At 34.8% G+C, this 16,280-nt stretch overlaps 2 protein-coding genes across 2 annotated transcripts; one reads left to right on the plus strand and one right to left on the minus strand.

The window, feature by feature from the left end:
- Positions 1-1,470: 1,470 nt before the first annotated feature.
- On the minus strand, positions 1,471-6,479 carry LOC103859922 (isocitrate lyase). Its single transcript, XM_009137521.3, has 5 exons — positions 6,320-6,479; positions 5,787-6,193; positions 3,267-3,869; positions 2,332-2,924; positions 1,471-1,825 (listed from the first exon to the last, which is right to left on the minus strand). Exons 1-5 carry the CDS (start codon positions 6,347-6,349, stop codon positions 1,728-1,730), a joined length of 1,731 nt encoding a protein of 576 aa, XP_009135769.2. The 5' UTR covers positions 6,350-6,479; the 3' UTR covers positions 1,471-1,727.
- Positions 6,480-14,280: 7,801 nt separating this feature from the next.
- Positions 14,281-16,119, plus strand: LOC103859923 (UDP-glycosyltransferase 71B2). Its single transcript, XM_009137522.3, has one exon. The coding sequence runs from the start codon at positions 14,515-14,517 to the stop codon at positions 15,979-15,981; it is 1,467 nt and encodes a 488-aa protein (XP_009135770.2). The 5' UTR covers positions 14,281-14,514; the 3' UTR covers positions 15,982-16,119.
- The last annotated feature ends 161 nt before the right edge of the window (positions 16,120-16,280 follow it).

Consider the following 16,280-nt stretch of genomic DNA (forward strand, 5'->3'; position numbering starts at 1 on the left):
AACATTAGACGGCTAAGTACATAATGTACGAGAAAGTAAAGAAAATAGCAGGTTATTTGACAGCAGCTACAAATAAAAATGACAGACAACATGCATTGATAACTAGTGCATTGTGCTGATTTGTTCCCGCTAAACATGACTAAGATGACTACAAACAACACGGGCATGATGAAGGATATTATACTAATTCGACCGAAAGCATCCAAACAGGATATCCTTCCAATTGAAATCTGGTGCGACAACCGATACCTCATGGGAGCGTTGGCCGACGTCCTACATCTTTGGATGAGCCTCGGAAAGACATTGCTTTCTGAAGCTCGGCCCGTAACGTGTCTACATTTTCGTCTCTAGTCTTTTCTGTCTAATTTCGTCACGTGCTTTAATTAGGGACCTCTTTGGCCACCTACAACTTCGCCTTCATCGTACCATTCAAAGAAGTTGGCCACCCCGTAACTCCTCGTCGGCCTCAAAGTCTGTGTCCTGCGGTATGATAGAAGTCACACGTACCTACACATACCGTTTTGGGAGACGGATATTTAGAAAAATCCATGTTTAAATGAATGATTAGCCGGTTACAAAAGAAGTGAATCGTTATATATACACTATTATATTCTTCCAGGACCGGCTTGTTTAAAAACTGTATATCTAAATCAGCTGTTATCCTACTACATTGACTAAAATAGTCATAATCAATAACACGATTTTGTTGGCCGTCTATTGTATTTACATGTATAATGTAATCAATGTCCAGCTATACGTGTGTGGTGGAAAGCAAATGAAGGATGAGGAGTTTGTGAAGGGGCTTGCTTTTTTAGCGGTATCAAAGGTCCTTGCGTGCGCTGGCTTGATACGAGGGGATGTGTGAAAAATCAGCAACTTCAGCACCAGTCAACTCTGACGTAGAGTCTTGCCGGATAACTTCAGTAAGAGCAGGAACGACTATTGTATAGAGTACATGATTCAAAAAAATACAGGAAAAAATTTACAAGAACGAACAAGAGGATATCAAATACGGTGAGCCGAGAAAACAGAATCAAGCGATCGGGATTCTGCCGGAGAGATAGAGGCGATTGAGTTAGAAGGAGATTTATTCCAAGGTTTCTTCGTCGAAACCCAGTAAAGAGGAAGAGATGGCAGATTTTAAAAAATCATGGTTTCGACAGATAAATCAGAGATGAGAGATGAAAGAATGAAATTGCGGAAAAATCAAACAGGAAGAGAGAGGATAAATATGATTTCGAAATGTTTTGGTTGTAGTGATGAGATTTCTCATTCTATCTCTTACTTCACGCGTAATGATGCAAAATAAGATTTCGGCAATGTGGTATACTTTAAGTAGCGAACTAATGTGTATACGGGGAGTATGATCATAAAAAAAAGACGCTTGGCTTGAAAGCTGAAAATCCATTCTCTTGCTGGTTATGCTTATATATACACTGCAATTTCTCTTGTTATTATGCCCCTTTAGACTTTACGAACGGAGGGTCCCGTTTTGTTATTGACTATTGTGTACCTTTCAAGTGCCAAAACAGTCGAAATATCCATACAAAGAAGCAAACGTAGAAGAAGGGAACACAATAACAAAGATACATTTATTATCTGTTTTTTTTTCTTATTCTTTTTATTTTCTTACTCAGGTGTCCAGAGATATATTAAAGATAGTGTGGTTTCCAAGTTTCCCTGCGAAGATGCCAAACCGCTTTGGCCGTACAGCCGCAATGAACGTCTTACATTCTGGACTTAGCGACCACAAGGCTAGTCCCTTCGCCCATTCCAGCAGCTCCCGGCCTCGTCCAACTCTCTTTGAATTGTTCCTCAGTAACACCTATGTCCAAGAAAAAAACGCATCGTTTTTATTTATTTTTTTGAAAAAGAAAACGCATCGTTTTTAAGGAGGAAAAGAAAGAAAAGTTTGTATAGTTGGATAAATAATGAACGACCGATCGAATGTAACTGCATATAAATAATGTTTTGTATGTAAAAAGACAGAATTTTTACTACAAATAAGGGATTTAAGTATCTACAATGACACTATTATAAAAGTGCAACAAAAAAGACTAGATCACTTCTATCGACCAACCTAACGAATCTTCAACAACTAGACCATTTCTACGTCCGGTTGATAAATGTGACTTAACTGATTTTCATTGTTCTAATCAGTGGAAGATCTTAAGCCTGTATCCAAAACTGATTTTCAGAATTTGTATATCACCCATTTAAATTCTGCATACGCGCCTAAATGAGTATTTCTCATCACACGCTATAACTTCGTTAGTATTATTATACTGTTGTTATCTGCGGCTGCAGTTTATTTTTAGAAAGTAACTTTACCTTTGCCCATGGCTGCAGTGGAGGAGATGCCACCTTGGACAGTCTTCAGATAACGATCATAGTAATTAGCACCTGACCATTTCTGATGAGCCAATGTGTCAACCCCATTGCTCCTCTCTTCTCTCTGTATCCTCTCCACATAAGCCAGCATCCCTCTCCTAGCGTAATCCTTTGCAAATGTATCGACCACAAGAGCATCAGCATGGAAACCCGCAAGGGTTATGAACTGCCAGCAATAACCGAGCCTAGCGATCCGCGGAATGAACTCCATCATCTGCTGATCAGTCATACCGGAAGCGTCCCAGTTGAATGACGGTGAGAGGTTATAAGCAAGCATGACCTCTGGTGTCTTGGACTTGACTCCTTCTGCGAATTGGGTGCATTCGTTGAGGTTGGGGCTTGCGGTTTCCATCCAGATTAGGTCAGCAATCTGTGCAAAGGCCCAGCCACGGACCACGGCCGCTGTGACCGAGCCTTGGAACCGGTAGAATCCTTCTCGGGTTCTGGGCAAGTCCCAGTCCCAGAAAAGATCAGCCACACCGAGTTTTGCTGCTAATTCTCGGCCTTGCTCGTTTGACAGGCAGTTCTCATACCTGATTAAATGTGTTTCAAAATGCATTAGCTTTTGTATAACTGTAACACTATTTATGCATCAAAAGATTGTAAAAATTTTCTACTCGTATGAGGAAATAAAGATCTGCCAATTATTTAGGAATATTCTTCGTAAAGAACCTAACGGTTAGTGCTCAAACAAAATCACACTTCAAACAAATTTAGTGCAACTAGCACAGCAAACTGTTTGTTTTGGTTAAATCTAACAATATTTTGTATTACATATGAAAATAGTAAACCGCTTCTATGAAATTTTAATTATCAATAACTAAAATCCTAAGTAAAACCAAAGTTTGATATATATATTTCGGAATGTCCATTACCTTGCATGGCTTAGCCACTCATTCACTCTCTGGCTCTTCTCATTTTCATTGAGGTTCATGCGGTTGAGAGCCTCCACGACAGCGTCCGAGAAAGTCATTAGACGAGCAGAGCTAAGCCATTGATCCTCAATCGCTTGCAACGCCGGGCCGTTCTTGCCTACAGCCATTCCCTCTGCGAGAAGCGAGGACAAACTCTTGCCTCTAAGGTTTGGGTTAGTGACACCGAGGATGAACTGGTGGTCCCTCGAGTCAATGTTCGACTGGATCAGAGTGGCCGCGACCGCGTCCGTTCTAGCGACCAGGACGGTCTCTGTGCCCATCACGTCGAACTGGAGCCGAGCCGCAACAAGGCGGTTGATGTGTTCACTGACTGCCACGAGGACTTTTCCGGCCATGTGGCCACACTTCTTGGTGACGGAGGACTGGTCCTCGATGTGGACCCCAGCGGCTCCTCTTTCAACGAAGAGTTTGCAGAGTTTTACGGTGGCAGTGGTACCGCCGAAGCCGGTGTCTCCGTCGGCGATGATGGGCTTCAGGTAGTCCACAAAAGGAGTTTTTGTTCTTTCTTCTCTGCTCATGCTCATTCTCGCCTCCCTCTGCTTTCTGCGAGAGATTCATATTGATAGTTTTAATTAGATAATGAAGGGTTATTCGTTATTATGTTAACTAAACTATCACAACATAATTAAGTTTCTCACATTAGTTATACATGATTGGGCTTAATGGTATTTTTGGAGATTATGCATGCAACGAAACAAACCTCGTGTAATGAAAGCGTATTATTTATTTTAAGAGCATCCGGGAAGGTTTATCACGAGTCTTTAGCACAAAATCATACGTTAATATGAATACAATAATATTATAAAATTTAAGTTAGCCAGGATTGATCATTAATTAAGGAGGATTTGGTCCTTAGAGACGTGGTATCATGTCATTGGGTCGATGAAAGTTTTAGTTTCACATGTTTTAAAATTTAATATTTTATTTTTATATTTAATCATATATCTTTATATTTAATCATATAATAAATAAAAAATTTAATGGAACTAAATCTATTTAATATTCACCAAAATTTTAAAATTTAATATTTTATCTTTATATTTTATTCTATCTTTATATTTAATCATGTAATAAATAAAATTTTAATTTTATATATTTTAAAATTTAATATTTTTTAATCCCTAAGAACTTCAAATTAGAGAACACCATTGAACATACAATTTTGATTAGAGTCCTTAACTATTCAAACAAAAAAAATAAAAATTTTTTTTAATAATGCTAAGAACTCTAATGGTGGTAACTTTTTGCCTATGTAAATATTTTGTACCCATTGATAAAGTGTTGTGTTGCTCCCCGTTTGATTTCTCTCCTACAGTTTTCGTCTTAAATATTACACAATTTACAATTGAGTAAATTATAATTATAAATGAGCTTTTTTCACTGTAAAGCCTCATTGTAAGTTTATAAATTAATTTATTTGTCAAAGTTTTTGAATATATCGTAACTAAGTCAATATAACATATCTCAAACATTATTTCCATGCTTGAATGATTGTCAGAGAAAATCTCTGATATAAATATTTACTTTTATTTTGAAAGAAAATTAATTTTTATTGCCTTCTAAGAAAAAGTGATAAAGTTAATTAGAAGATATTATTTGATTATAGGTCTTTATAATTAAACCGTATAATCACAGCTTTGTAAAATATGAATATAGAATATATTGAAAGTGATATACCCAATTTAATTTTATTCATATAGTAAATTGTAGAGTATATTTAACTGAAGACCGAATATTATGTTTGTGTTATCACTTTTTTTTTTCTTTTTGAGAATTATTAACTCATATTATTTTTCTTGTATGTGTTGTTACTTTCAAATAGGCCTACTTTCAAAGCAATAAAATAAAACGTTGATATGCTTTTAGTGTCTGTTAAAAAATAATATATATTCTATTAGTGATTTTATAAAAGAAATTATTACATTTTGCATCCAGTAAAAGATAAATCTTGATCCCCACTATTACCATAATTGATTTAGTTAATGGTCTCTTTTTTTCTGGGCAACAGTTAATGGTGTCTCTAAACATAGTCTTTGGGGAATAGTCAGATTTGTCGAAGTTTGACTTGTATCTTTAAAAAGAAGCAATCTGTCATGTTTTCTTCTGAAAAAAATCGCGTTGGGGAAATTTGTCTTAATAAGAACGTGTACAAACTGTACTTTGCCAGAGAGTCAAAGTATCTCAAGACGTGGCGACGCAAAACCTCGAATGAAGCGATTTCTGATCAAGCACACCGATAACAGCCGTAAAATATGGTTACAATAATTAGTTTGTGACACGCTGTTACACTATGTGACTGTGAGCACCCAAAAAAATATAAAGTTCATACTGTTTTTTTATTAGTTCAAAAACGTATTTTCGTAGCATGCAGCCCATATCAAGTTTCTAGTAATTTTTAAAAAATTATCACTACCTAGCTGTATAATTTCACTTCAATAATTTATTGGTAACTAGAATTACCTGTCGTGGTACTGCTGAGCGAAGAAGAGATGTTCGACCTTGTTAGGAACGGTATCGTACGGATAGTCAGCAAGATCTGGACCAGGCTCGTTCGTGGAGGTGTGAGTAGACGAGCACTGCCAACCAGAGACATAAATGGTGTCTAAATGTTTAGCCATCATGGTCACCTGAACAGGGTCCAAAGCACCGAACGTGCGAGACGCCGTGCCGTTGGATTGGTGGCTCTTGAGTGTTCTCCACAGTTTCTTAGCCATCTCGTTCGAAGCATAACCTTGCTTGAGATGGCCACGTAGAGCTACCACGTCACGGGCTGTGTAAGGACGCCTTGTTAGCTTGAACCTCTCTGAGTTCCACCAAGTCTGCACTTCTGCAACTTCCGCCTCGAATCTCCCTTCTTCTTCCATTATCTGATTCAAGTGTTAATTTTAATTAATTACTAACGGACTCGGTCAATTTTGTAACCAACATGATTAGATAACTAAAAAGAGAGCAATGGAAGCATTATTGAGATACATGGCTTAGTGGTGTTATACCATAGAGGGGACAGAGAAAGATGCAGCCATGGCTTCTACTTCTGAGTTGAAAATGGTTTTGCTTTGAAAGGACCTATGAAACTAGAGAAGCTTCAAGCATGTTTCTCTCTTCTTCCGTTTCTCCCTCTTATATACTAATTTCTGAAAAATAAGGTATTATTTTATGAAATATACAAACATAGATTAATTTTTTAAATAAAATACTTCAAATATGAAATTTTACTTTTGCTGATGTGTATATATAGTTTTCCCAAGTTGGCCTAAAATTATATTTTCTAGAAACTGAAGTAATTGTGACATGTATGAGTGAATTATGGCAGAACCGAATAATCGGTGTTATCCGTTATCCTCTTTTCTTTTTTTCTCATTTGATAAAAACAAATATGATGTGTATATTGGTGCGAACAGCGAAAAGTTACGAAGGCTTTATGCTACCGTTTATAATGAATAGAGCCAGATATATGAGCCGGTCCATGTAAATTATCCACTGTCTGATGAGATCCCATATTGACATATAAATAATCAGTTGAGTAAAAATATCATAGACTTCATCCAAATGAGTATATTAGTTGGCTAAGCTAGTTTTACTCGAATTGACGAATTGATAGGAGGGTTAGAAACAACGGATACCCGATCCGTCCCATACGTATTACGGTATATTTATCTATCACGTGTAATATAGATTATGTCCTTAATTATGACAATAGGATTAGGATGTCCTTATGACAATAGGATTAGGAACCTCTAACTGTGTATATGAAGACCTTGAGGTCAATGATCAATATACAAGACAATTATCGATTACATATCTTCTCTCACAACACCACTTTCCTAGGTTATATATACAGTCTTCGAGAAACTTCTATACATGCACCATTGTCCAAACATGTCTTATCGACCTCACACGTTTGATCAATAAACTTGCAAAATGTCGATCAATTTAATAGTCATTGCGAAAAACATGAGCAAAAGCATTATAAGCTATTAGGCTTATTTATCAATAATCACAAAACATTAGTTTTGGACTTTTGGTTGGACTTCTAGTAAACGATTACTATACGCACATGTCATGTGCATAAGTGCATTGTTCATTCGTTATCATACAAAAAAAACTTAGCAGCATCAAAGTATAAGTGAGTCAAGTTTTCCAAATCGTATCTTTAACGTGGAGAACCAAATAGTTTTGTTTCCCGAGGAAAACAGATAAACCCTATCTTGCTTTGAATGGACTCATATACTGCATGCGACTTCGCAATCCTATCTTTCCATTTTGTTGCTATCGGTTTCCTCTTCTCATTTTTTTTAGTCGATAAAATTGTCATTAGCTTCTGTTCATTTTATTATTTTCTTTCGTTTTTTTTTGTGTCTTACAAATCCTATCTTTCCAGAAGAATATTTATTTTCTCCCAAACCAATGTGCTGCTACAAGTAGGCTAGTAGAGAAATTCAATTTGGATGCTGGCCTTTTCCTGTATTTGGTTTATTAAAATAATAATAACATACCATTATAATTATTTAACTTAACGCTGAGTTGGGTATGTTTTGGGGTTTGTTCGAATATGTTATTGGGAAAAAGTAAATAAACCGGGAATCCTGAACCTAAGTTTAAACTAACATCTAAAAACTGGTATTTATTTATAATCTGAGACAAATGTTTCAAAAAAAGACAACGTTTAGTGTAAACTTATAATAATGTACTAGGGCAGATCCGCGCGGAATTTAATGTATAAACCAGGAAATATATAATTTCGTGTAAATTTTATTCTATGTTTAATTGGTTTTAAGTGTGATTATGTTAAGAGAATGAGATTGAGTTTTCAATTACCAGAATTGTTTTTTTATGTTAGAGTATCTAATACCATGGAAAATAAAATTTCAACTTTGAGGTAATCTTAGTCACTGAAAATATATTTTACGGTTGTTTAGGACAATGTCATTGCTACTATTAGTACTTGTTTAGGACAATGTCATTGCTATATTTTACTATTAAAGATTAAATATAACATGACTTTCTATGAATAGGTCTATTAAGTTTATTTTTAAAAAATCACAGATGAATCAAAGTTGTGACTTCTGTTTTAATATATATGATTGATAATGTTCATGTGACTATATATCAAACAGTTGGCAATGAATAAATCCATGTTTCATGTATAATATACATTTCGTTGATATCACCCATTTCAGAGCCGGTCCTAGTTATTATGTGGCTAGAAGCCAATTAAAAAAATGTGGCTGATGTCCTTTGAACCCACAACCTGAAACACTAACACTAGACAAACCGCTGAACTACTAAGAATTTTGTGTCCAGATGTTGCCGTTTAGAGTGATAATATTTGGCGACCGGAAGCACCAGCTTCATTGGCTTCCCTCCAAGGCCGGCTACCCGTTTACAATTTGATGAAAATGGGACATTCCGATGATACGTTCGGGATAGCCATATATAATTTAGATCAACTTTCGTGTAAAAATCATCTCATCCAATATGTCCGAGATATTCAGAGAATATAAAAATCTATATAAAATTTGCAAATTCTTAATTTCTTATGAAGTTAATAATTTTTAAATCTAACATATGTATTTATTTAAAATTTGTATATTTTAATTTTTTCTTTATTTTTTAACATGTCAATTTGAACCTATTGAAATCTATGATACAATCAAATATATAAAATAAATGTGTATGATAAACAATATATCATATTTCGGTTAATATTTATAAATAACTAAATAAACAGTGGGTAATTTTAAATTATTTTTTTTGTCAATATACTATTAGATCTTAGCACGGGTCGTTGATGTAACGTCACTATAAACAGATCAACTAGTTTCTCACGTTCATTTTGAGTTTCCAAAGGGAAATGAGATTAAATATTTGTAATATTGAAACTTGGACTTATGGAAAGGTGTGCCACATTATGGGTCTTGTGCTCTATTGGCCTCTTAAGATTAACTCTCAATGATGTTTTGTTCAATATAACACATTCTGTTGGTGGCAGCCATTGACGAGATAGAGAAAGTGATCAACTGTGTAATGGAGCAAGATAGCGAAATGAATAAACGGCTCAAGCATACTAGACAAGAACCCAGCTGGTTCCTGCTACAAACAGAATACTACTCTCTACGTTTCTTGATATGGACTTGAATTACTGAAAGGAAAAGATAAACCTCTTGGCTTCATCTCACAAGCGTATTTAGTATTGCTAACAAGTGCACTGGCATGGCTACAAAGGCTCGCGACAGCAGAGGCATGTCCGTAATAATTTATGTCTTCGTTCACACGACTTTCTCGGGTACCAAATCATTCACACTGGATCTTTCCCAGTAATGAGTGCCCTGATAGCTCTCATATTTGAACACACCACATAGCCGAGCTTTATGGCCGCTCGGTCTCGTGAACCTCTTTGCACCGATTGCAAACTTTTGAAGGATAAACTAGCAATGGTGTCTTCAGACCAGCTCTCACTTTCTCCCACGCCATTAGAGCGTTTTTTTTTGTACCATTAGAGCGTTTGTACCAACATACTTGAGATCTTCAGTGGCGTCACCGGGTTTCACCCCACTCCATAGTATTCATGTAGCTTGTTGTTCTCAACCCGTATGTAACTACAGCATGTCTGAATCAAATGTTCTTCTTTGCCGATAAATACTTCGAGCAGAATCTGAAAGCTTAAGTCTTTATCAAAGCAGAGTTCTTGATTCAATAGCTTAGAAGCCAAGAAACTGAAAACTTACTTGCATGTCAAGACAGGAAACACTTTTAGAAGCAGGGTGACGTTAGTGAGTAGACTTCGTCTGGCTTTAAGGACTTCTTTATCCAAAGGAACAATCTCTTGGATTGGGTAATCTTTTGCTCTGTTTTCGATTCTTCTTTGAATCATTGGCTGGATTCTTCTAAGCTTGTTGGCCATCGATTTGTTGGTTCTAGAAGGTGTACTTGAGTAACAAGCTACCTGAAAATGTCGCCACACTTTATGTCTCTGACAAATTGATGAGAGTAAAGAACACAAAAGTGTTTATGGAAGAATTATATTAGACTCTCATGAAAATAATGTTATAAGATGCATAGTTTATATAGAGAATAAATCAAACTAATTTCCTAAACTAATATGAAATAGTATATAATAGATAATGATAAACTTCCTATTCTAATATATTGATGTATATCCTAATATTGACTATTGGATTGAATCGATCTTCTAGATCTCTCAATACCCTCCCTCAAGCTCATACGTGGTAACACGTATGAGATTGAACAATCTTCAAATTAGGTGGTAGAAGTAGCTCATGCACTAATCGTTGCGGAAGCTTTATGAATGTCCCATAGCTTGCGATTTTGCAAGCAGAGATAAATGATCTGAGTTTTGGTTTGAATGTTTGTTTTATCCATCCTACAATAAGATGATTGTTTGCTTTGCAATCTTCACGGTAGGGTGAATCGGCTGCCGGTAGACTGCCGTCAAGAAATTTGAATCTTCGTGAGCTAATAGCCATACGAAAGTTGATGAATGAATTTGAATTGTTGAATGAATTTTCCTTGCTTCAAATCGAGAAACAAAGGAATAGAGAATAAGTTTGATGATTTGCGATTTTGCAAAGACACCAAGACTATGATTGAATAAAGATCTTCTTATTCAAGTCGTGAATACAGAAGTTTTTTTTTTTTTTTTGAATGAGAAGTGATTGTTCTGCGATTTTGCAAAACAACACGAGAATAAGGATGTTTTTAATGTTTTTAGTTTTGTTCAGGCTCTGATACCATGACAAATTGATGAGAGTAAAGAACACAAAAGTGTTTATGGAAGAATTATATTAGACTCTCATGAAAATAATGTTATAAGATGCATAGTTTATATAGAGAATAAATCAAACTAATTTCCTAAACTAATATGAAATAGTATATAATAGATAATGATAAACTTCCTATTCTAATATATTGATGTATATCCTAATATTGACTATTGGATTGAATCGATCTTCTAGATCTCTCAATAGTCTCCAAATTACCAAAGCCAAACTAGTCTATACAAAGAACAACAGGTTAGTAAAGTAACAAAGACATAATTCGATTCCTCCAGCACAAGCAGGCAGAGTTTGACAGCAAAATTGATTCAAAAGTGCCGAACTTTCGATAGCTAAAACAAAAATTAGAAGCAAAAGCATATCGTGTTATGGTTACATTTTATGTGAAATTTACCCTAGAAATTGTTTTTCAGCTTTAATGGTTTTTAATTTTTCTATGTTTCATGATTTTAACGTTTTAATATTTTTATTTCTGGAATATAAAATACATAAAGAAATGTCATAAAAACAATTTGATTTATTATATCAATTATTTTATGTCACTTATTTAGACAACTTTAGTATCTACAATAGTAATGTATAATGCTCTATTTTTCTGGTGCTACCACGTCCTAATTCAAAGCACGAAAATGCAATACGACAACTTTCTTTTTTCGTACCATGTTATTTGGTGTGCTCGCGAGTGAACTAAAAATCTTTATCAGCTCAAATAATAGTATAGGTAAGCAGCCCATGTTATTGTCGACATATCTATTTGACTATTTCTACAAAGAGTAACTTGGGCTTCACCATTCTTATCCTAATAGTGCATATACATTTGAAAGTTGCCCAAACATCGTACCACCGTCTTCTTTATTTCACCGGTTTTGTTTTACCTCCTCCCCCACCAGAAGCTTCGTCGTAAGACCTCCACTAGCGTTAACTATATTTCTTTAAGTTCATGCTTTAAAGCTAAAGAGGCACTCCTCCCACTAAATAACACAGAGTATACAGTGTGATACATAACATAGAGCCATAAAAAATCGATAAATCATGTACTATTTGAATGCCTACCAACAGTTTAAATGTAAGTGATCAAAATTCCATCTATTCATAGAGTTTTTCCATTAACTTCGATTTCCTAAGAGATTTGAACAGCTAAAGTCATAATTTTTTGAAAGTCTCTAAAAATATAATCCATGTAAAATAAAACATGGATTATATTTTTAGAGACTTTCAAAAAATTATGACTTTAGCTGTTCAAATCTATTAGGAAACAAAGAATTATAAGAATAATTTTTTTTATTATCTTTAAAAACTACTCAAAACTAAACTCTCAATGTTCATCTATTAGATCTTATGGAACACCTCTCCATTAGATCTGTATTTATATGAAAAATAACATGTGGGATATGGAAAACACAAACATAACCTAAATAGAATGGTCCATAATAAAATATGTATTGAAGAACTATCACATAAGATTTCAACTTTGAATAAATATAAGAATAGAAAAATATAAAATGAAAAAGGATTCTCGTCTTAGAATTAATATATATAAAAACTATTAAACCAAATGTCATTTTATAAGGAGTCAACCTTTTATTATTAAAATTTAGTTAAATTCTTATTTCTGTATATTAATAATAAAATATTAATACTGTATACTTAGTTACATATTTAGATTTTATTTCTTAAAAAAAATTAATCATTCAAAGATTGACATGTGGTTCCATAGTTTTTATTAAAGTTTGTGTTGCTTCCCATTAACTAAAATACACTGTTTAGAAACTGCCAATAGAGATGGTATCAAAATATTCATTTTGAGAACTTCTATCAAAATGGGTAAAAGCAGCTCCAACTCCGATATTTCAAAAAGTATTTTGAAATTAAAAATTTGAGAAAACAAGTAAAACATGATATATTACGAGGAATTGTTATTTGTAGTGATATTTTGCCTGCTATATGTCTTCTGTTAATAGACCACTGTTTTATTAAATTAAAATAAGATTTTTAACGTTAAAACTCTTCAACTAAAATGTTTCGAGTAAAAATCTTCAAACTAAATATTTAGTGAAATAACTTTTAAACTAACTTTATTTAATAAATTAAACTCTATGTCTATATTGCCGGGCATAATTACCACTATTGCTGCTAAATCTTTAGTTTATGAATTTTTTCATTAAATAAACATAGTTGACGGATTTTATCACTAAAAATTTAAAAAATTCAAAAATATAAAAATATAATAACATTAACTAAAAATTAGTAAATTAAAAAATAATAAAAATCAGCATTTTTAAAATCAATGCAAATAGATGAGATTGATTTGTTTTAAAATCAGCATTATCTACGTATAAATTGAAAATGTAAAAGACCATAAAATATAATAAAAATAATCTAAAAATTTAGTAACTGGTAGTAGTAATTATTTTGACCAACACTAGAGATAAAACTAATTATCTAAAATATTAGCAACCAACATTTTCAAACTAGCACTCTAAATAAATTATGTGAATCGATGAAATATATATATAAAATACATATTATATGTGGTAGCTAAAACTCGCAATTATAATTTTAATGTGAATAGAGTAAAGTTTAGTCAGACTAGGCTATATTCACATTAAAATTTTAGTTGCGGGTTTTAGCTTCCACATATAATATAGATTTTAAAATAAATCTATCTCATCGATACATCATAATTCATTTGAAGTGCTAATTTTAAAAATAGTTGTTACTATTTTTTAAATAATTAGTTTATCTATAGTGTCGGTCAAAAGAACCATTACTATCGGCAAATATTTAGATAATTTTATTATATCTTTTGTTTTGTTTTTTATTTTAATTTATACATAAATGTTATTTTCAAAATAAATCAAACTCATCTATTTGCATAGACTTTCAAAATGCTAATTTTGAAAATTATGTCACTAATTTTTAGATAATGTTTTTATATTTTTACATATTTTGAGTTTTTAGATTTTTAATGAAAAAGTCTCTCAACTATGTTTATTTAATGTAAAAATATTAAAATATAGATATATTGGTAATAATGGTAATTATGACCTGACAATGTAGATATAGAGTTTAATTCATTAAATAAAATTAGTTAGGGATTATTTTACAAAATAATTTGTTTAAGAGTTTTTGCTCAAAATAAATTTAATCGAGGGGTTTTAATGTTAAAAATCTATTAAAATACATATTTCAGTTTTAAATTGACACACGTTCTCAGCACGTGGATGCACTAAAGATAACTTAAACAAAATATGTGGAAGATGTCCACGTTACGTGCCATGTATACATAAGACAAACGCTTATAGCTTCAGCGTCAAACGGTTTACAATAACCACTGAAACCATTTTTCACTAAAGGAAAAAACAATTGAAAACAATTAAGCATTGGGAAAAATGAGACTGGAGCTGGTCTTCATACCTTCACCTGGTGACGGCCATATCCGGCCATTAGTGGAGGTTGCTAAGCTCCTTGTCGACCGTGACGAGAATATCTCCGTCACCGTCGTCATCATCCCTCAGATGCATGGATTCAGTAGCGGCAGCTCTTCCTCCTACATCGCTTCTCTCTCCACCGCATCTGAACCCCGCCTTCGCTACAACGTTCTCTCCCTGGTCGATGAACCAAACTCCGATGACCTCAAACAAAACTTCCTCACCTACATCGATAACTTCAAGCCGCACGTGAGAGCCACGGTGGAGAGCCTCACTGACCCGGGTCAACCCGAGTCGCGGCTTGCTGGATTCGTGGTGGACATGTTCTGCACGGCGATGATCGATGTGGCCAACGAGTTCGGCGTTCCTAGCTACCTGTTCTACACCTCCAACGCTACGTTTCTCGGATTGCAATCTCATGTTCAGTATCTCAACGACGTTAAGAAATATGACGTCAGCGATTTGAAGGATTCCGACATAACTGAGTTGGAAGTCCCAAGTCTGTCTCGTCCTTTACCAGTTAAGTGCTTCCCCTCCGTAATGTTAAGCAAGGAGTGGATACCTTTTTTTATCAGCCAAGCAAGAAGATTCAAAGAAACAAAGGGTATTTTGGTAAATACGTTTGCTGAACTGGAGCCTCAAGCTATGAAGTTTTTCTCCGGAGGAGATAATCATCTTCCTAAGGTATATCCAGTAGGGCCCGTTTTAAACATCAAAACCAACGGTTCAGATTCAATGGATAATAAGCAGGCAGAGATCCTACGGTGGTTGGACGAGCAGCCTCGTGAATCAGTTGTGTTCCTCTGTTTTGGGAGCATGGGAGGGTTCCGTGAGGACCAAGCAAAGGAGATCGCAATAGCCCTAGAGCGAAGTGGTCATCGTTTTCTTTGGTCTCTCCGCAGTGCGAAGCCAAAGGGAACGATGGGACCTCCGGGAGAATTCACAAACCTTGAAGAGATTCTCCCGGAGGGGTTCTTGGACCGGACGGCGAAGATAGGGAAGATTATCGGTTGGGCTCCACAGAGCGCCATACTAGCAAACCCTGCTGTCCGAGGGTTCGTGACGCACTGTGGATGGAACTCAACACTAGAGAGTATCTGGTTCGGTGTTCCAATAGCCACTTGGCCTCTTTACGCCGAGCAACAAGTTAACGCGTTCGAGATGGTGGAGGAGCTGGGGCTAGCGGTGGAGATCCGAAACTCTTTCCGAGCAGATTTTATGGCGGAGGAGTCAGAGTTAGTGACGGCGGAGGAGATAGAGAGGGGTATCCGCTGTCTAATGAAACTGGATAGGGATGTAAAGGATAGAGTGAAGGAGATGAGTGAGAAGAGCCATGTGGCTTTGATGGAAGGTGGGTCTTCACATGCTTCTATTCTAATGTTCATTCAAGACGTCACCAAAAATCTCTTGAATGTTCCCAAATCTTAGATAATCTTCCGTTACTCTCTATTGCTATAATTATCTTACCATTTCGCTGATTAAAATATCTTGTAACGCTAGTTTGTATCTCTCTAATAAGCAATATGTTTAAGAAATGTTATGTTATATATGATGATTGTTGAAAAATGACTACCGGTTAGTGGTTACATACATAGAATTCGAAGAAAAGCATGAAACAAGTGTAATTTAATATCGTTTGGTAATAACATGTCTTACTTTGCTACCAAAATGGGCCATCCCTACATCTAATTTTGTCCCCTTCGCTTCAACTAATAATGGCCATAAGG

The sequence above is a fragment of the Brassica rapa genome, chromosome A03 (genome assembly GCF_000309985.2).
Source record: "Brassica rapa cultivar Chiifu-401-42 chromosome A03, CAAS_Brap_v3.01, whole genome shotgun sequence".
NCBI lineage: Eukaryota > Viridiplantae > Streptophyta > Magnoliopsida > Brassicales > Brassicaceae > Brassica > Brassica rapa.

Excerpts from the sequence above, each read along its gene's own strand:
- LOC103859922 (XM_009137521.3), bottom strand. The coding sequence starts at position 6,349 with ATGGCTGCATCTTTCTCTGTCCCCTCTATG. Across the intron at positions 6,194-6,319 it reads CTTTCTCTGTCCCCTCTATG|ATAATGGAAGAAGAAGGGAG; the intron begins GTATAACACCAC and ends CACTTGAATCAG. Across the intron at positions 3,870-5,786 it reads GCTCAGCAGTACCACGACAG|AAAGCAGAGGGAGGCGAGAA; the intron begins GTAATTCTAGTT and ends AATCTCTCGCAG.
- LOC103859923 (XM_009137522.3), top strand. The coding sequence starts at position 14,515 with ATGAGACTGGAGCTGGTCTTCATACCTTCACCTGGTGACGGCCATATC.